At 47.9% G+C, this 21969-nt stretch overlaps 1 protein-coding gene across 4 annotated transcripts in view; it reads left to right on the forward strand.

Annotated features, from left to right (window-relative positions):
* CHID1 (chitinase domain containing 1) overlaps nt 1-21969 on the forward strand; it is a 241715-nt gene that overhangs the window by 49922 nt on the left and 169824 nt on the right. For 3 of the 4 annotated variants that reach the window (XM_074995994.1, XM_074995993.1, XM_074995995.1), the window contains exon 8: nt 18721-18813. The exons of the other annotated variant lie outside the window; for it this stretch is intronic. In XM_074995994.1, the coding sequence (XP_074852095.1) occupies nt 18721-18813 (93 nt within the window). The remainder of the gene's footprint in view (nt 1-18720; nt 18814-21969) is intronic. 4 annotated transcript variants of the gene reach the window in all.

A 21969-nucleotide genomic window follows, 5' to 3' on the forward strand; every position in this document is an offset into this window, starting at 1 on the left:
AGTTCTTAATAAATTGTTCAAAACAATCAACCACAGAATTCCATCAAAAGCTTCATGGGAGAATTACTTTGGATCCTCCTGCTCTCTTCAGTGAAGCTGAAGCAAAATGGTTTTGTTAACAGAAGTATTTTGTGACTTCAACAACATTTTCTTTTTTTCCTGCAGAAGTAGTACTTAACTCTTTAGGTAAAAGATGCATTAAGTGGGAACTGCAGTTATATGTTAGTAAGGAGTATCCGTCTGTTTCTTCTTATTCTAATGTCTTCACAACTTTGCCATGTGTGCAACATTGTCTGTGACTAAACTGTGCTTGTGACAGTTGAATTTTGGTTCACAGTCGATTACAGCTTTCACCGTCACTTCTTTTAAATATTCAATTGTGTGGCATTTCCCCATGTATCTGTTTCAGAAAGATATGCAACACTGTCCTCTGTTGTCCCACGAGCACATATTACTAGATCATATGCATTGCTCCACCCATCAAGGCTTAAACTGGCAAATGTCCCTTTAGTTTTCTTGCACACTATTCAAGTTGTTTCTCATACATTGTGTTCTTCTTCGAGTGTCCCCCTGGGTGCTCCACATGAGGTGTCGGGCTCGCCCGGCACCGCAGATCAGATCTTCCAAGCAGTTTCTGCCGGACCGTGCATACGCCGGTGCGCGCCGCTCCCTTGCGCGCTCCTGGCCACGTGCGCGATCCAGTCCCTGCCAGTTCCTCTTAACCGCCGTTGGCTGCAGATGGAATCCGACTACACTACGGCCAAGTTAGCATATTCAATGGTTTTAACTGTTTTTCTTTAAAGTTTTCAAGTTCTTAGGCTACTCTTAGGTTAGCCAGTTGTTATTTTCAAAAAAAAAAAAAACCAAAAAAAACCCAAGAAACAACAAGCAGGACGGCATTCAGTCCAGTCCTAGTAACAAGCGGAGCACCGGAGGCAGGAGCCTAGGGCCATTAGCTCTCCTGCTGCGGCAGGCTATCGGAGAGGGGGAAAAACAGCACAGAGAAGGTGCTAAGTACCCCATTAACAACTAAAAGACTCACCAACAATGTCCTCTTCAGGATTCAAGAAACGTGAGTCTTACCGAGAGGCAATGCCAGCGTCTGATGGGCACAGTCACTGCATAAGGTGCCTTGGGGAGTCCCATGTCACGCAGAAATGCTCCTTCTGTGCAAAATTAACAGCCAGAGCAAGGAAGGACAGGGAGATGCGGCTTAAAATGCTGCTCTTCGACAAGGCCCTCCAGGCAGACGTGCCGGAGCGGCCGCAGCAGGAGGGACCCTCCGGGGCCCATAAAAGGAAAGCTGCCTCCCTCACCCCATCAGCGCAAAAACGGAGGAAAGTCTCCCCAGCCCGATCCCTGCCGGCAGCAACAGTGAGCGGGACGGGAGGAGCACACAGCCCCCAGCCGCAGCAACAGCTGATCGGCGGCGGCACGGAGAGCCACGTGGAGGTGGATCAGCCTCCGATAATCAAACAGCCGCCCCACACCGCAGGCAGGGCGGCGGCTAAATAAGCGGCGGCACCGCAGGCAGCGGCACCGACCCCCGGGGAACTGGCGGTGCAGAGCACGCAGGCACGCAGCCTGCAGGCACCGGAGGACACCGCCCGTGCGGCACTGCCCATAAGCATGCCGAGCGCGGCGCGGACGGGGGCGAGATCCCCTACACGTTGGGGGCGGAGCTACCCCCTCAAGGAAGAGGGAAGGCTGCACACAAAACAAGGCACCGCAGCCCCTCTCCAGACAGGGCTGCAGAGTTGCTTTCTCTCAGCCCTCTGCTCATGCTGCAGACTCCAATTAGAAGGCAGGGGTCCCCGCTTAGCCTACCCGGAGCCCCCATCTCCATTTTTACAACCAGCCTCGCCATCGCTGGGACCACCTTCACCCTTCCTGGGGTTTGAGCCGCTGGAGTACTATCACAAATCGCTCTCTCCAGTGTCCCAGGTCTGTCGACGATCTCGCTCCCCCAGATGCAGAGGGTATGCACCAAGGGAGTGGTCCAGGTCACCTTCCCAAGAACAGTGCCCATGCTGCCATGGTCGCCCCTATCATGCGGGGCATAGACACCACCAGCAGTCTACCAGGGAAAGATCCCCACAGACGGTCCCGTATCCCCGAGGGCAATCGCGAATGGGGACAGAGACTCAAGTATCTCAGGGGGAACTGGTTATGGAACCCCAAGATTTTCCCTTGCAAGCTTCCAGCGAGCGGATGTACCATCACCAACAGGAACCGGAAGGGTCCAGAGAGGCGTACCCTAGTGGTTCCTTGCTCTCCTCCCCGGACGAGGCTACGGCCCCGGGGGACATCCATCCTCCGGACGATCTCAAACAGTTTCAAGAGCTGTTTAAGAGGGTGGCCTTCATGCAAGGCATCCAGACAGCAGAGGTGCAAGAGAAACACCATAAGCTCCTCAAAAATCTGAGGCCTCCGGCCTCCTCCAAAATAGCAATACCACTTGATGAAGCAATCTTGGAGTCCGCCACTATGATATGGCAGACCCCCGCGACTATTCCGCCTGTCCACAAGAGAGCGGATAAGAAATACTTCGTGCCAGCGAAGGGCATGGAGTTCCTGTTCAGCCACCCACAACCAAATTCCTTGGTGGTGGAGTCGTCACAACAAAGATCAAAGACATCTCAATTCAAGACAGGGGGAACAGACAAAGATGCCAAGAAGCTAGAGCTGTTCGGCAGAAAGGTCTACTCCTCCTCCACTCTACTGTTGCGAATGGCAAATTACGCAGCGCATCTAGCGAACCATAATTTCGACAACTACACTAGGTTAACCTCCCTCATGGACTCGCTTCCAGAGGGCAAGAAACCGGTGCTCAAGGCCATCATGCAAGAAGACTACGCAGCTTTGAGGACGGGAGTTCAGATCGCCCTGGATGTTGCGGACACAGCAGCACGTTCGACAGCTACGGCAGTGGTGATGCGAAGAGAGTCCTGGCTCCAGACTTCGGGTATACCGAGGGATCTGCAGGCAAAGATAGTCGATCTTCCCTTCGACTCGCAGAAGCTGTTTGCTGAATCAACTGACTCGGTCCTTCATTCCAGTAAAGATTCGAGAGCCACACTTAGGACTCTGGGGATTTACACCCCTCCATACAGAAAGGAGAAAGTACTACCCTCAACAAAGACGGTACCAGTACCAGCAACAGCGTCCCCAGTACCACAGGGGTTACGAGCAAGGGCGACTTCAACAGCACCAGCAGTACAGAACTCCCAGGCGAAGTTCCCAACAGAGCCGTGCGTCCTCGGGGCAGGGCCAAAGGCCACAAGTTTGACACACAGATCCAGGGCTGCGCCATCAGTACCATCGCACAAGGTCATCCGAAGCGGTTATTCCACCATCGCCTCCGACCATTCTACGACCAGTGGCAAAGGATCACCACAGACAAATGGGTGCTGGAGATCATAGCCACGGGGTACGCCATCCCCTTCCAGTCGCTCCCACCGCCACGACCTCCACCCAGGCCCCACCTCCAGGAGGCCTCCCATGTAGCGAGGCTCAAGCAGGAGGTAGACCATCTCATGCTCATAGGGGCAGTGGAAAGAGTGCCAGAGCAACTGCAAGGGAAAGGGTTCTACTCGAGGTACTTCCTCATGGAGAAAAAGACAGGAGGCTGGAGGCCCATCGTAGATCTTCGAGGCCTCAACCGGTACCTGCGCAAGCAATGCTTTCGGATGATCACAATCGCCTCCATCCTTACGGCACTGGACGATGGAGATTGGTTCGCAACCCTCGACTTACAAGATGCGTATTTTCACATAACTATCCATCCGGCTCACCGACGATTCCTCCAGTTCACGGTAGGCAAAGAACATTTTCAATACAAGGTCCTACCGTTTGGCCTCTCCTCGGCCCCCAGAGTCTTCACCAAGACCTTGGCAGTGGTGTCAGCCTACCTGCACAGACAGGGGGTATTTATATTCCCGTATCTGGACGACTGCCTACTCAAAGGGGCCTCGAAGGAGGAGGTACTACGCATGATACGCGTCACAGCAGGCACGTTCTCTTCGCTCGGCCTGGTTATCAATCTGGCAAAATCAAAGATAGACCCCACACAGGACATAGAGTTCATAGGGGCACGCATAAATTCTATTACAGCGAGAGTGTATCTACCAGAGACTCGCTTTCGGGCCATTGGCTCCCTCGTGCAAGTCATCACCTTCAGCCCTACAGTGCCGGTTCTGACGTGCTTACAGCTGCTGGGCCACATGGCAGCAGCAACGTTCGTAGTACAAAACGCCAGGTTACACATGCGCAGCATGCAGCACTGGCTGGTGAGCGTATAAAAACCGGCAGCACACACCGTTCACAGGGTGGTGTCGCCCACAGCAGAGGTGCGCAAATCCCTGCAATGGTGGGTAAACCCCAAGAACTTGCTAACAGGGGTACCCTTCCACCAACCACAAATATCGGTTTTTCTTACTACAGATGCCTCCCTCATAGGGTGGGGAGCACACATGGGTGAAGAAGTGACTCAAGGGCTGTGGTCCTCCACGGAGCAGTCACTGCACATAAAAATACTGTAGCTCAGAGCAGTGTTCAATGCCTGCAGACACTTTCGAGACCATATACAAGGCAAAGTAGTCAGGATCAGTACAGACAATACCTCCACCATGTTTTATATAAATTGGCAAGGAGGAGCTCGGTCCCGTGCCTTATGTGCAGAAGCAGTCCTGTTATGGAACTGGTGCATCGCCAACGATATAATCTTGAAAGCCTCGTACTTACCAGGCGCTCACAATGTGAAGGCAGACCAGCTGAGCAGGCGTTTCGCACTCACGCACGAGTGGCAGATCCGTCCCGATCTGCTACGACCAATTTTCCACGCATGGGGTTTTCCCCAGATAGACCTGTTTGCCACTCAACACAACAAGAAGTGCCCACGATTCTGCTCCAGGGCAGGACTGGGACGGGGGTCCCTGGGGGACGCATTCGCGATCTCCTGGAGGGGCCCCCTGCTTTACGCTTTTCCTCCCACAGTGCTGATCCACAAAGTCTTGCAGAAAGCCAGGAGGGAAGGAGCCCGAATGATCCTGATAGTCCCAACGTGGGATCGACAGCAATGGTTCCCCCTACTCCTGCTCATGTCAGACCGGCCACCGATGCCCCTTCCGGTGGCGCCAGATCTGCTCACGCAAGCCCAGGGGTCCATAGTGCATCCGCACCCCCAAGGCCTGCGACTACAAGCGTGGTTAATCCATGGCTCAGCTCCCTAGAGAGCACATGTACGGAGGAAGTGCAACAAGTCCTAGAAAGTAGCAGGAGGACTTCCACCAGGAAGACCTACAAGCAGAAATGGACTCGCTTCACGGCATGGTGTTCTACCAAACAGCTAGCCCCCCTTTCGGTGCCTATACCTGTAATATTAGAGTATCTACTGGACCTCAAGAGAGGAGGACTCTCACTATCCTCGTTATAGGTCCACCTTGCCGCCATTTCGGCGTTCAGACACGAAGAGGAAGGGCACATGGTGTTCGCCCATCCCATGGTTACCAGGTTCCTCAAAGGGTTGGTAAACCTATACCCCCCTCGGAAACCGCTTCCACCTTCGTGGAACTTGGACCTGGTGCTTAATGCGCTAACAGGACCGCCGTTCAAGCCTTTGGCCACGGTTTCCCTCTGCCTCCTTACGATAAAGACGACCTTTCTTCTCGCAATCACGTCAGCTCGCAGGGTGAGCGAGCTTGCGGCAGTTATGGCAACGCCACCCTGCACTGTTTTTTCCAAGGAGGCGGTAACCATACGGCTGCATCCAGCCTTTGTTCCTAAAGTTTCTTCTGAGTTTCACATTAACGAACCTATTGTTTTACCCTCGTTTTATACAAAGCCTCATAACTCTAACAAAGAGGCGCGCCTACACCTCCTGGACGTGAGGAGGGCGCTAGCCTTCTATATAGACAGAACCAAGTCCTTCCGGAAAACGGATAGACTCCTAGTCTCTCTCGCTCCCAAATCGAAAGGAGAAGGTCTCTCTTCGCAGAGAATCTCTAAGTACATCGTATCCTGCATAAAAATGTGCTACGAACTCAAAAAGACTCCTTTACTGGCCACGCCCAGGGCTCATTCCACTAGGGCGGTGGCGGCATCAACAGCCTTTTTCAAGGGCGTTGCGCTAAAAGACATTTGCAGAGCGGCGACCTGGTCATCCTATGACACCTTCGCCAAACATTACGCCCTTCACAGGGTATTCCAAGAGGATACCCGTCTCTCGATAGCGGTCCTCTCGAGGACAAGCTGCACATAATCCGATTACCCACGTCCTATCTTGGGTTACTGCTGGGTAGTCACCTAATGTGGAGCACCCATGGGGACACTTGAAGAAGAAAGAAAGGTTACTCACCGTAGTAACGGTGGTTCTTCGAGATGTGTCCCCGTGGGTGCTCCACTACCCACCCATCCTCCCCGCTTCGGATCTCTGTTTAGTGTTTTGCAGGAGCATCCGAGGCGGTTGGTCAAGGAACTGGCGGGGACCAGATCGTGCACGTGGCCAGGAGCGCGCAAGGGAGCGGCGCGCACTGGCGCATGCGCGGTCCAGCAGAAACTGCTTGGAAGATCCGATCTGCGGCGCCGGGCGAGCCCGACACTCAATGTGGAGCACCCACGGGGACACACCTCGAAGAACCACCGTTACTACGGTGAGTAACCTTTCTTTTTGCAACCTTCCACGAAAGTCTGCTTTACCAAGTGGAGTGTAGATAGATGGTAAGGACTCAACTATATCATGGAAGATGTTCATTGTTAATAGAGTGAGAAGGAGAATTTGTGGCATAAATGAACTGAGCAATCTTCATCTTTGATGCCTTGTTGGTATTTGCTGGTCCTTACTACAAACTTATCCATGGAGGTAGTTTTACTGGATTATTGAAATCTTTTGCTTGCTATTGATTCTTTGTCATCTGAAATATGTGGAGTTGCAGCACTGCTGGTAAAATTACCCATGGATGACTCTGAAATTGAAGCAGACAGACAACTGTCTTTTACACTTATATGGGATTCAGAAGCAAAATTCAAAAATGATTTTGAATAGTTGTTCTTTTCACTCTGTTATTCAGTTAATCATTTAAATTTTTTTCAGCAAGGGATAAGGTCTGATTTTAAATTATCAAAAGAAGTGAAGGTTGACTATACTTAGTGCACAGTTAATCTTGGATTAAGCCCCATTGAACTCACTGCCACTTCTGTTTTTTGTAAAAACAAGTGCAGAATGGGGTTTCCTTGGGAAGGCTGAGTTGTGCTGAATTAAAATAAGGAACAGATTTATGGCATCACCATTATGGTCTGTGGCCACAACGTTCCAAAGTAATGGTCATGTCTTATGTAATGTAAAATAAGAAAATTACACTCATTGGCCGCTGGTAACTCTATATGTCTCTTGCTGAAGCGTTTGTACTGTGTACTTGGTCGATAGATTCTAAGCCTAGTTAAGTAATTAAGTCATAAGGATTAGCTCATCTAAACTTTTTTTTTTCCTGATAACATGCAACATAGCGAACAATTTGGCAATTTAGTTGTTAAATCACACTTAAACTATAAGGTATAGAAAGAGTCTTTAAGAACGATGCTTTGTAAAGTGAATTACTGACCAGTTGAGGCACATTGTTCTTCAGACATATCCACATCTTTGTCCATATTATTTTCTCCCAATAAGCAGTTTTCCTTATGATGTGTCATTCTTGCAACTAGACCTTGATCATCTTCCACTGCTTGCAAGTGACACATTTTCCATTACTAGCCAGGGAACAAATTTCTTTAAAATATTTCCAGATAAGGTTTCTCTCATGCCCAGAAGCCAGGACTTTTTTCTGTGGCAGAAGTGTGGGGGGAATGCAGGAAGCTGTGTATGCTGAGTAATGTCTTCCCTTTCTCTTTCCAGTCCACTCTATTCTGTAGTTGCTTTTTATGCTGCTTCCATCCTTTTCTATATATTGTCTCTTTTTTTAAGACAATGTCTTAACTAACTCCACTGCTGTACTCCGTCCAGGTCCACCACTCCATAAGCACAGAACAAAAACAATCCTATCCAGCTTCTGTCTTTCTTTGCACATTACTTTAGTTTGCTGACAAGCAGAAATTTGAAAACCCAAAACTTTCAGGTAGCAAGAACTAGTAGTTAGGATAGGCAGACTAAAGCTACTAATTGATTTTTTTTGAGACTAAGTGTAGGTGTAGCATGTTTGTGGTGAGATTTAATTATATCTGTTATTTTTCAATGAGAATTTTAGTGCTTTCTTGTTTTTTTTTAATCAGAAACATTTTTTTAAAATCAGTGTGTTTTCTAACACTGTTTCTAGAGTCTCAGCCCCTCTGAGACAGACACCAAGATGTTCTCTGTGGGAATCCTTTGGCTTTTGCATTTGTTTGCCTTATCATCCCCCCCTCTCTTGTTCTCCAGCAGTTTATTTGGTTCAAAACTTGTCAGCTGTAACCTACCTGATATGCTGCAAAGTCCGGTTGTCTTACCAGGTGTTTGAAGAGGATAAAGCAGGTACTGGAGATTGCAGAGGTGGGAAAAGTAACCCCAAAGTTACTTGAATAAAAGTACCACTGCTTCTGGTGGTTGGGGGATGCACTTAAGTACAAGTCACTGATGTCCCTCTGGAAATTTACTTGAGTAAAAGTACATGTGTGTATAAATACGCACACATCACATCTTTATTGTACTCAAGTACCCAGAAGTGAAAACAGACGCACTTTTACTCAAGTAACTTTTTAGGTACTGTTTCTACCTCTGGGAGAGTGAGATGTTTTGGTTGGTAGGAATATAAAAGATTGAAGCTTATGACTTGTGTGGTGAAGATGTGGTGGGGTAAAGAAATCAGCTGTAGTACCATCACTCTTGTATTCCTTTTTATGGAAAGAGATCCTACAGCTTGGAGCAGGAGTTCTCATGCTGCATTTAAGTCAGTAAGTTACTTGACTAGATAGTGGTGCTCTAAAACTGGAATGCATACACCAGGTGATGGGAAAAGCTGCTTTTACTCTTCCTGGATGAGAAAGGAGGCTGTGAATATGGCAAATGAGGAAAACAGACATTCGTGATTATTTGCAATGTAGTGTTTCCCTCTGGACAGGAGAGGGAGCAAATGTAAGATAATGAGAAGTAGAATGTTTCCCTGGTAGTTCAGTGCAGTCCTTTGCCCAGAGGCAACTAGGTTTCAGGTAAACTCCAGACAGATGGGGCTGCTGCAGAAGTCATGTGTGAGGCTCTTGGGAGTGAAGTATACATCTCTGCTTTGCAACTTTGGCCAAAACTGAGTTTGCAGAGTTATTGGTGAACTCCAAAGGAGCTTTCAGCCATGTTGCCTGAAAAAGTGCTCAGATTTTCATCCCGCATGTAACTGTGCAACAACAAGTATTGGAGGGATAGCCGTGTTACTCTGTATCCACAAAAGCAATGAGAAGTCCTGTGGCACCCTGCAGAGTAACAGATATTTTGAAGCATAAGTTCATATTGTACATGTACATTGCATCTGATGAAGCGGTTCTTTGCCCACGAAATCTTATGCTGAAAAGTATCTGTTAGTCTATAAGGTGCCAAAATCTCAAGTGTATAGAGGATGAATGACTTAAAAGAAAATCTCCAGGTAAATAATCAGTTCTGTTACGTAGCTGAAAAAGATAACATTACACAAATTAGTCTGTGTTAGAGAAGTGAATGGTTTAGGATGATTGTTGCTAATTCTCGTGCTTCCTATTCTTCAAATTGTAAGGTTTTTTGTTTTTTTTTTTTGATCAGCATAAGCAAAATGAGTGAACAGGCCCCATTGGAGTGCTTCTTGCACCAATGCAATTTAGGTTTGATTCTGGTGATAACTATTTTTCTCTCAAACCAAAATCTTCATGCCAGTTGCTAGAAGTCTGCATTTTAGCCTTGTATAGTAAACTCTGTTTTAATTGATATTCAAACAACTGGACTTTTCAATTAATTGGAACTCCATTCTGTGTGTGTGCTGCCAGAGGCTCCTCTGCTCTTCCACATAGTGCCTGCTGCCCAGAGCAGCTCCCCACATTACACAGCCACGTGTGAGCCACCCAGAGCTGCACCCTGCCCAGAGTGGCTCCCTGTGCAGCCATGCACACGCCATCCATAGCAGCTCATTGCAGGGCAGCCATGTGCGAACCACCCAAAGTGGTTCCCCATCCTGCGCAGAGCGGCTCATGGCACAGTGAGGTGCAGCCATTCGCAAGCTGCCCAAAGCAGCTCCCCGCATGGCGTGGCACCCTGCCCAGCCCAGAGTGTATTGTACTGTCCGGTAACCTCTCAGTCCTGGGTCTGCTGGATATGAAAGAGTTTACTGTATTGTGTTTGGGAATTTACTCGTTGCTCTGACTTGTTCACCATACGTTTGTGAAGTACCCACAGAGACTTTAAATTCTCTGTTCAGCTCATCTGTGTATTTCCACTTTGACTATGGCTAAATAGGGAAGTTGACTTCGTTCTGATGAATCAGATGACTTAAGGAGTACACACAAAGGAACGGTATTTAATTTGTGAAATGAAAGTAATAAAGGACTTCACTTGAGCTGCTAAAAGTCATTAAACTTAATTTCTGCACTTTGTCACTGTGTAGTTTACTGGCAAATCATCAACTTCACTCAATACTAAGAAAATTGCAACATTAATATTTGAAGATTCTTTGACAGTGCATGCATGGCCAGGTGGTCTTTGCTCCCAGTGTTTTGTGAGGGAACATAAGAATGAAAGAATGTAGCTGTGAAATAACAGTTCTTCCTTGAGTGTCCCCGTGGGTGCTCCACGATAGGTGTCGGGCTCGCCCCGGCGCCGCAGATCAGAAACTTTCCAGCAGTTTCTGCCGGACCGTGCATGCACTTGCGCGCGCCGCTCCCTTGCGCGCCCCCGGCCACGTGCGCGATCCAGTCCCCGCCAGTTCCTTCTTAACTGCCATCGGCTGCAGACGGAATCCGCTCAGGCTGCGGCCAGAGTCAGCATAGTTAGAGTTTTTAGTTAGATTGTTGGTTTCTTTTCTTGCAAAAAAAAAAATAATAAAAATAATATATGTAGAAAGCTTTAGTAAAAGAGAGGGAGGAGTGGAGACAACGTGAGGACGTGAAGGCCAGTAGGCCTCCTGCTGCGGCAGGCTGGGGTCCATGAGAGGGGAACAGGCACAGAGACAGTGCTAAGTACCCTATTAACAGCTCAAAAGACTCACCACGATGTCCTCTTCAGGATTCAAAAAGTGTGAGTCCTGCCGCGAAGCTATGCCGGCCTCTGATGGGCATAGTCAATGCATTATGTGCCTGGGGAAATCACACGTTACCCAGAAGTGTTCCTTTTGTGCAAAGCTCACAGCCAGAGCCAGAAAGGGCAGAGAAATGCGGCTGAAAATGCTGTTGTTTGATAAGGCCCTCCAGCCAGACGTGCCGGAGAGGCCTCAATCGAAGGGACCCACAGGGCTCCATAAAAGGAAGGCAGCGTCCCTCATGCCCTCGGTGCAGAAACGGAGGAAGCTCTCTCCAGCCTGATCCCTGCTGGCTGCCACAGCGAGCGGGACGGGCGTAGCACACAGCCCCCAGCCACAGTCACAAACAGGTGGCAGCGCGGCAGCGCACGTGGCAGAGGCTGAGCCTCCGATTACTAAACAGCCGGCACGCACAGCCTTCAGAGCAGCGGCCAGGCAAGCGCTGGAACCGGCAGCACCGCCGCAAGCGGCACAGATCCCCACGGCATCAACGGTGCAGGGCCAACAGGCACGCAGCCTGCAGGCACCGGAGGAGGCTATCCGCGCGGCACTGCAGCTAAGTGTGCTGAGCACGGTGCCGACAGCGGGGCCGAGATCCCCGGCACAGGAGGGGGCAGTGCCAGCCCCGCAGGGGAGGGGAAAGGCAGCAGCAATACCCTGGAACCCCAGCCCTTCCCTGGACAGGGCTGCAGGGCTGTTTTCAACAAGCCCTCCCCTTATGCTGCACACACCAACCAGAAGACATGGGTCTCCCCCAGCCTACCCAGAGCCTCCTTCTCCGTTCCTCCAACCAGCGTCACCATGGCTCGGGCCACCTTCGCCTTTTCTGGGATTTGACCCCCTGGAGTACTATCACAAACCAGTTTCACCATTGTCTCAGTCATCGAGAAGATCTCGCTCTCCCAGACGTAGGGGGTATGCACCTCGAGAGTGGTCCAGGTCTCCATCCCAGGAACCGTGCCCGTGCTGCCATGGTTGCCCTTACCATGCTGGGCATAGACACGACAGGCATACACCCAGGGGCAGGTCCCCCCCCAGCTGTCCAATATCCCCGTGGGCACTCATGGACGGGGACGGAAACACAGTTGTCTCAGGGGGAGTTGATTTTGGAACCCCAAAATTTTCCCTCGCAAGCCTCTAGCGAGAGGGTGTACCACAGACAGCAGGACCCTGAGAGTTCGAAGGAGGCTTACCCTAGTGGTTCCTCCTTGTCCTCTCCCGACAAGGCTACGGCTCCCGGGGATGTTGCTCCCCCGGACGACCTCAAACAGTTTCAGGAGCTGTTTAAAAGGGTGGCTTTCACGCAAGGCATCCAAACAGCAGAGGTGCAGGAGAAGCACCACAAGCTCCTCAAAAACCTGAGACCTCCGGCCTCATCTAAAATCGCTATCCCGCTCGACGAAGCAATCATGGAGTCGGCCACCACCATATGGCAGACCCCGGCTTCCGCTCCACCTATAGACAAGAGAGCGGATAAGAAATACTTCGTCCTGGCGAAGGGCATGGAGTTCCTGTTTAGTCACCCACAACCAAATTCACTGGTGGTAGAATCGTCTCAGCAGAGATCAAAGACTTCCCAGTATAAAGCGGGGGGCACAGACAGAGATGCCAAGAAGCTAGAGCTATTCGGCAGAAAGGTATACTCCTCCTCCACCCTGCTGTTGAGAATGGCAAATTATGCAGCTCATCTAGCGAACCATAATTTTGACAATTACTCCAGGCTTACTTCTCTCATGGATTCGCTTCTGGAAGATAAGAAGCCGGTGCTGAAGGCCATTGTGCAAGAGGTCTATGCAGCTTCGAGGACGGGAGTCCAGATCGTCCTGGACGTAGCGGACACGGCGGCACGCTCAACGGCTACTGCAGTGGTCATGCGCAGGGAATCCTGGCTGCAGACATCAGGTATCCCGAGGGATCTGCAGGCAAAAATTGTTGATCTCCCCTTCGACATGCAGAAGTTGTTTGCAGAGTCAACTGATTTGGTCTTTCACTCCAGTAAGGACTCAAGAGCTACACTCAGAACCCTGGGTATTTATACCCCTCCATACAGAAAGAAAAAGTATTACCCTCAACAAAGGCGATACCTATACCAACCTCAGCATGCTCAGTACCAACGGGGCTACGACCAAGGGCGACATCAACAGCAGCAACAGTATAGAACTCCTAGGCGACCTTCCCAACAAAGCCGTGCATCCTCGGGGCAGGCCCAAAGGCAACAAGTTTGACAGACAGGTCGAAGGCTGCACTATTACTACCATCGCGCAATGCCAGCCCCAAATAATGTTCCATCATCGCCTCCGACCGTTCCACTCACAATGGCAAAAGATCACAACAGACAAATGGGTACTGGAGATCATAGCCACGGGTTACGCGATCCCCTTCCAGTCGCTCCAACCGCCAAAACCTCTGCCCAGGCCTCATCTCAGGGATGCTTCCCACGAGGTGAAACTCAAGCAGGAGGTGGACCATCTTATGTTCATAGGGGCGGTGGAAAGAGTACCGGAGCGACTCCAGGGGAAAGGGTTTTATTCACGATACTTCCTCACAGAGAAGAAAACAGGAGGCTGGAGGCCCATCTTAGATCTTCGAGGCCTCAACCGGTACTTGCGCAAACAGCGTTTTTCGATGATCACAGTCGCCTCTATACTCACGGCACTGGATGATGGAGATTGGTTTGCAGCCCTTGACTTACAAGACGCGTATTTTCATATAACGATCCACCCGGCACACAGACACTTTCTCCGTTTTATGGTCGGCAAAGAACATTTCCAATACAAGGTCCTGCCGTTCGGCCTCTCCTCGGCCCCCAGAGTCTTTACCAAAACCCTGGCAGTGGTGTCAGCCTACCTGCACAGACAAGGGGTATTTATATTCCCATATCTGGACGACTGCCTACTGAAAGAGGCCTCGAAGGCAGAGGTACTACGCATGATACGCGTAACAGCAAACACATTTTCTTCGCTGGGCCTGGTCATCAACCTCGTGAAGTCAAAGACCGACCCCACACAAGACATAGAGTTCATAGGGGCACGTATAAACTCTATTACAGCAAGGGTCTATCTACCCGACACTCGCTTTTGCGCCATCAGTTCCCTGGTGCAAGTCATTACATACAGCCCCACGGTGCCGGTCTTAACGTGCTTGCAGCTGCTAAGCCACATGGCAGTGGCAACGTTTGTGGTACAGAACGCCAGATTGCATATGCGCAGCCTGCAACATTGGCTGGCAAGCGTCTACAAGCCGGCGTCCCACACTGTCCACAGGGTGGTGTCGCCCACGATAGAGGTGTGCAGATCCCTGCAATGGTGGATAAACCCCAAGAACATGCTAACAGGGGTACCCTTTCACCAACCACAAATCTCTATTTTTCTTACTACCGACGCTTCCCACATAGGGTGGGGAGCCCACATCGGCGACAAGGTAACGCAAGGACTGTGGGCCCCTACGGAACAGTCACTGCATATAAATATACTGGAGCTCAGAGCAGTGTTCAACGCCTGCAAACACTTTCGAGACCACATACAAGGCAAAGTAGTCGGGATCAATACAGACAATACCTCCACCATGTTTTATATAAATCGACAAGGAGGAGCTCGATCCCATGCCCTATGTGTGGAAGCAGTCCGGCTGTGGAACTGGTACATCGCCAACAATGTAACGTTGAAGGCCTCGTACTTACCAGGAGCTCACAACGTGAAGGCAGACCAGCTGAGCAGGTGCTTTGCACTCACGCACGAATGGCAGATCCGCTCCGATCTGCTACGGCCGATCTTTCATACATGGGGGTTTCCCCAGATAGACCTGATTGTCACCCAGCACAACAAGAAGTGCCCCCACTACTGCTCCAGGGCAGGACGGGGCGGGGGTCCTTGGGGGACGCATTCGCGATTTCGTGTAAGGGCCCCCTGCTTTATGCGTTTCCCCCCACAGTGCTCATCCACGAGGTCTTGCAGAAAGCCAGGAGGGAGAGAGCCCACATGATCCTGATAGTCCCAACGTGGGATCGACAGCAATGGTTCCCCTTGCTTCTGCGCATGTCAGACCGCCCACCGCTTCCCCTCCCGGTGGTGCCAGACCTGCTCACGCAGGCTCAGGGGTCCATAGTGCATCCACACCCTCAAGGCCTGTGCCTACAAGCATGGTTAATGCATGGCTCAGCTCACTAGAGAGTACATGTACGGAGGGAGTACAACAAGTCCTGGAGAGTAGCCGAAGGACCTCCACCAGGAAGACTTACAAGCAGAAATGGACTCGATTCACTGCATGGTGTTCTGCCAAGCAATTAGCTCTCCTTGATGTGCCTATACCCGTAATACTAGAATACTTACTGGACCTCAAAAGAGGCGGGCTGTCCCTATCCTCGCTGAAGGTCCACCTCGCCGCTATATCGGCTTTTCGGCATGAAGAGGAAGGGCCCACAGTGTTTGCCCATCCTATTGTTACCAGGTTCCTGAAGGGGCTGGTAAACCTGTACCCCCCTCGGAAACCGCTTCCACCATCGTGGAACTTGGACCTAGTGTTCAGCGCGCTAATGGGCCCACCCTTTGAACCCTTAGCCAGTGTTCCCCTATGTCTCCTTACGATAAAAACAACCTTGCTTCTTGCAATCACGTCAGCTCTCAGGGTGAGTGAGCTCGCAGCGGTCATGGCAACGCCGCCCTGCACAGTATTCTCAAAGGAGGCGGTAACCTTACGGCTGCACCCAGCCTTTGTTCTGAAAGTTTCTTCAGAGTTCCACCTTAACGAACCTATAGTTTCACCCTCGTTTTACCTGAAGCCTCACAGCTCCAGCAAGGAGGCACGCCTACATCTCCTGGATGTGAGGAGGGTGTTGGCCTTCTACATAGACAGAACTAAGTCCTTCCGGAAAACGGACAGACTCCTAGTCTCTCTCGCTCCCAGGTCAAAAGGAGAGGGTCTCTCCTCACAGAGAATCTCGAAGCACATTGTGTCCTGTATAAAAATTTGCTACGAACTTCGAAAGACTCCTTTACTGGCCCCGCCTAGGGCTCACTCCACCAGGGCGGTGGCGGCATCAACAGCCTTTTTCAAGGGCATCGCGTTAAAAGACATCTGTAGAGCAGCGACCTGGTCATCCTATGACACCTTCGCCAAGCATTATGCCCTACACCGGGTATTCCAAGAGGATACCCACCTCTGGACAGCAGTCCTTTCGGGGGCAAGCTGCACATAAACCGATTACCCACCTCCTTACTTGGGTTACTGCTGGGTAGTCACCTAATGTGGAGCACCCATGGGGACACTCGAAGAAGAAAGAAAGGTTACTCACCGTAGTAACGATGGTTCTTTGAGATGTGTCCCTGTGGGTGCTCCACCACCCGCCCATCCTCCCCGCTTCGGATCTCTGTTTAGCGTTTTTCAGGAGCATCCGAGGTGGTTGGTCAAGGAACTGGCGGGGACCGGATCGCACACATGGCCAGGGGTGCGCAAGGGACCGGCGCGCGCCGGCACATGCGCGCACCGGCAAAAACTGCTGGAAAGTTTCCGATCTGCAGCACTGGGGCGAGCCTGACACCTATCGTGGAGCACCCACAGGGACACATCTCGAAGAACCATCGTTACTACGGTGAGTAACTTCTCTTTCTGCTTCTGTGCTGATTTGTCTTCACTATATCACTGATGGCAGCTTTCAAGAACAGGGTTTGTAAGCATACTTCTGCATTGCAAACTTAAGTCAACCTATATTACAGATTTACCTGGTAGTGCTTGGGTCCTTAATTAAGATGATTTCTTTTTGGAAAACAAAAGGGAAATGTGCATACTTTATGTATAAATGATTGCATTTTTCAAAAATAGTTATTTTATTAAGTTAGTTTCTATTTCAAATTTCTTAAAGAAGGATTGTTGAAATTTCTCCATTTTAATGTTTTAGTAAATTTTTTAAAATGGTAATGCCATCAAGTGTATTTTTTATCCCTATAAACACTTATCCCTTGCTATGTTTTATCAAAAAAAATTAGTCAGTTTGGTTTCCAATAATCTTTTCTGCTAGTTTTGAAACCTTAAGCATTGATTTATCTCTGCCAAAATAGAGCACTACTACAAATTTTTCTGTTTGGTCTCTTCTGTGAGGTTTATTGAGGAGCAACCCTAATCCTGGTACATCCTATCTTTCTGGCTCATCTTAGTTCATTCTCTTCAATATTCACTCACTTGATTTGGTGATATGGTCTCTTTTCTGTTTGGTTTCCTGAGAAAAAATCCCATTCTAGACACGTCCCATTTTCCTGACACAAGGAAACCCTTATGTTGCTTCAAGGTATAATAAAAGGAAGCTGTGTACTGAATCTGATGGCTGAATCTAGTGACTCAAACTCACTATAGGGGCTCGCCTGCATACTTGGCTCAATCTAATTCTTGACCTTCCCCACCACCTCTGCACTCTCTGATTTGCTCACCTTGATTATCTTTTTCTGATTTGTCCTCCTTGCTTACTGTTTTTGGTTCTCTGTGCCTTAAATATTGAGTCTGTTCTGGTCTGGCTATGGTCTGAAAAAGTGGGTCTGTCCCACGAAAGCTCACTTAATAAACTATTTTGCTAGTCTTTAAAGTGCTACTTGACTGCTTTTTGTTTTAACATAAGCACTATGTCTCTTGTGGAGATACGGTTGTGTCAGTGTAGTAGAGGACTTACACTGGCAGGAGCAAGATTGTAGTGTGTACTCCGACATAATGAGGTTGCTTATGTTGATCTAACGATATAGTGTAGACCAGGCTGAAGGGTGTATCTGCTGATTTGATTTGATTTGATTTTTCACATGACATCCTAAGGATTCATTTATGAGACGTGGAAACCTTTAAATTGTATCACAAATAAAAGATAATTCTAGGGCAGGGTAGCAAATTCTTTTGAAACACATTTTATTTTTTTTGTGCATGCATGTATTTTAAAAAGTAAAGCTACTCAAGTTTTCTTGTGGCCTCAGAAGACCCTTTGAGGTTGCTTGCTGAAAGAATCTTCACATGTTCGCATAACTTTAAATTCACCACTAACGTGACAATCTTGAATCTGTTCAACAGCTGTCTGTTTCAGAATAGCATTCAGTTCTTTGCTTGGCTTATCTCTCTTCTTACTGAACATGAGCTTAAGGGATAACCCCTTGTGATGAGACCTATTGTTAATACACATACACACACCAATGTCTTTGTATTTCAAGAGCTGTCCCTGGGAAATTCCAAATTGTACATTTTGGCTGAGAGAATTTGCATACAAAAATACAAAACTTAAAACTAAAATTAAAAATGGCAAAATCTTGGCTCTACTGTGATAACTTATTATCAGTATTGGAGTACCTCAAGCTGGGGTGTATACTTAATGATACTTGAAGCGAGCACGCCTAGACAAATCTGTAGAGCATGTGTCACCAGCTACAATAACTTCCAGAGAGGGTGTTGCATGTTTTTACTTCTAGTTTTACAATTACTCATGGGAATGTCATGCCACATCTACTGCCTCTACCCTAACAATGTGTTTGTATTACAGGGAGCTGATTCATCTGCTTACTCACCTATCTGACGCTCTCCATGAAGCACAGTTTAAGCTAATACTGGTTATCCCACCTGCTGTTACACCAGGGTGAGTACTGCATTGATGGGGAGATATTCCAGATGAGAAATTGTATACTGTTTTCTCCTCAACAATAAATTAAGTCAATTGGCTCAAAATAAAGTGTGGCTTGCAGGAGCAGGAACTTACTTTAGCATGATGATGTGATATTCCTGAACACTAATTTTTTTTTTGTGTGTGTGCAAAATAGCTGGAATTAAGACCTCAGACAGTGCATCCGCCCAAGATATCAGGGCAGAACTGTCTTGAAAACCAAAGCAGACGCATTTGTGAAACTTTGTGACTCATCACCAAGAGTGGCATAGTATGTAGAGAATCTTTTAGGCTTCTGGAGCACTTTCAAAATGTAGCAAAGGATGGTTAAGAGATGGAGTTAAGGGAATATGTGAAATCTGTGGTGACTGAGATTTATTTTGGTTTGACTTTGATGTGTGTATGAAATGCATCTAGTATCTAGCAATAGTGATCTTACTATATAAAGTCAGGCAAAGTAAGGAGTTGGCCTTACTGGCATTAGTAGCTGTGAGATAAAAAGTTGACTTGAAAAGAATATACAATACAGGTTCATGAGTTTTACAGGAACTTCTGATTCAATTGTAGAAAAAAAGTCTCTGTTTCTATCTTTCAATAAATATTATAGGGAGGTTCTTTACTTCTAAAAAGTTACGAATTCAAAAGTGGAATCCAGCCACCATGGTAAATCAGAATATGCGTTTCACCAGATACGGAAGGAAATTGGGCACTATCTCTGATCAGTGTCCGCAAATGCTATAACCTTCAAGTACATCACACACACAGTATACTAGGGACCATTGTGCAAGCCAGACTGAGCCCATGTGATGGTATCACACCTGGCACCATGGAACAGAGCTCCCAGCTATGGCTCAGTCTTTGGGAATCTATGGGGTGGTGCTGGGTCAGGTCAGGATATACATACTGTGTCAGTTACCCCCCTCGTGCTTTATGAAATTTGGGTCATGAATAGATATATGCAGAATTCAGAGATGTTGTAGATAAAAGACCTCATGTAACTTATCAATTTTAATGTTACAGTCTAATGGATCTGTATATCTCATTTTGGTGCTTGTATCATTCTTGTAGATGAAGTTAGAAATATGATGTGTAAGTCCGTTTATAGTTTTAAATGTGCTGGTGAGAGCAATTACTGGTATCCTGGGAATCTTAAGTGGTTGGTTATAGAACTCCATGACTTGTAAACACCCCTGTTTGTCCTGTACATCTGTACAGTGATTGGTCCTAGGAAGACATGTGACCTAACCATTTGGTGTTGGCTTCCATTTTGATCTGGTGTTTTACCATGGGAAGTGAGGATGCCAAACAATAGATTCACACCTTGGGGCAGAGTCTATTTAAGCAAGGGGAAACTATCGGTGTTTTGTCTTTATCTGGCTTTTCTAACTGCCTGACATGAGAACAGCTATTTAAGGGGAGAATCTGCATGTGATAAGTTTATAGTGCATTAGAATTAGCTATGCATTTTCTTTTCTTTTTATTTAGTAACTTACTTTGATCTGTCTGTTCCCACTTGCAACCCCTTAAATCCTACTGTGTGTACTTAATAAAAACATTTTTTGTTTTGCTATTGGGCCCAGTGTAAACAATTGCTGCCTGGGAGGAGCAACTATTGTGCTTTTCTCTCCTTCATTGGTAAAGAGTGCTAATTTATGAAGCCTCTCTGTGTAAATCTTTTACAGAGAGAAATGGATTTATTTGGGGTTTGGATCCTTTTGGGGAGGTGGTTTCCTGGCCGCCTTGCCCTAGAACTGCATCTTACCAGAGCTAAAGTGGATCAGTGTCTGCATTGCTCTGAAGGGGGATGGTAATACCAACTCCACACTTTGTCTGGGAGAGACCATAGGATCTGGCCCAGAGGGACAGAGTGGTGGGGAGCCTGAGAGAGCAAGAAGTTGGGTGTCAGTGGCATAGTCAGCAATCTGGAGAGCAATCCCAAGGGGTCTTCTGTGACTGTACCCCAACACACACAACCTTTATTAGTGAGGAGTTTGAGAGCATTCGATGCTGGGATGGTTTTGTTCAGCTGGTGACATAGCCAAAAAGCATGCAGTTCCACTTGTGAGTATAACAAATGATAGGAAGAAGGTCAGAGCTCTGTGAGAATGACATTTTGTGCAAAGTCAAACCACTTTATGTACAGAATTTGGCACCGACAGTGAATATGAAATGCCACTAACCACGCCAAATCTGCATCTACTGATCCTACTTGTCCCTATGGACAGCCAATATAACAGCAGTATTTGCGTACCTAATATGATTAACTTTGATTGCTAGGCATTCTGGAATCTTGATATGATTAATCATGAATTATATATCTAAATGTAAATTCCTAACACTGAATGAAAGTTGGGTAATAGGTTGGCATTGGTGATGAGATTTAGCCTTTATACCATATGGTCATGAGCTTAAATTGATAAATAACCTGTTTACACACTCCTGAATCCCACAAATTTATTGCTTCCAATGTAACTATTGTGGTAGAGTGCATTCACATTTGACTACCTCTGCCTGTGCCATGTGACCTCACAGCATCAGGTTGTATTAATAAAAGATGTTTGTCACTGGTGATAGACACCTGTTTCTCCCTTCCCAGCTCTTCATCTTCACCCCACCTTCATCCAGTGCATCACCTAGCTTGGTTTTTGCTGAGTATTTTGGTGCCACTGTCCTTGATACCTCATTTTTCTAAGGAGTTGCAAGAGCTTGGACATATTCCTACAAACCCCTCTTTTCCCTCCTATAATCTACTGTGATATGTGCTCCTTTTCCATCTCACTGCAAAAAACATAGTTGCCACACAAATCACCAGAGAAGCTGACTGGTTGGTGGAGCAATGTTTTAAGGTCAATACAAAGAGCACTGAGTGGTGGGATCAGATTGAGCGAGTCAACCAACAGTATCTCTAGCTTTTCAGATGAGACAAACCACATAATGTGATATTGTGTGATAAGGGAAGAAGTGGGTGGCGACTTCTGTCTGGAAGCTTACAAATTTAGATTGCAATTAGTCTGTGGGCAATCAGTTGGTATTGAGCATTTTATATTTTGATTCATGGTTTTTCTTTTGCCTGTGTTTTAGGGTGTTAGTCCCCGCCGCCTAACTTTAGGATTCTCACTGAACAGACATGAT

The sequence above is a fragment of the Carettochelys insculpta genome, chromosome 6, assembly GCF_033958435.1.
Source record: "Carettochelys insculpta isolate YL-2023 chromosome 6, ASM3395843v1, whole genome shotgun sequence".
NCBI lineage: Eukaryota > Metazoa > Chordata > Testudines > Carettochelyidae > Carettochelys > Carettochelys insculpta.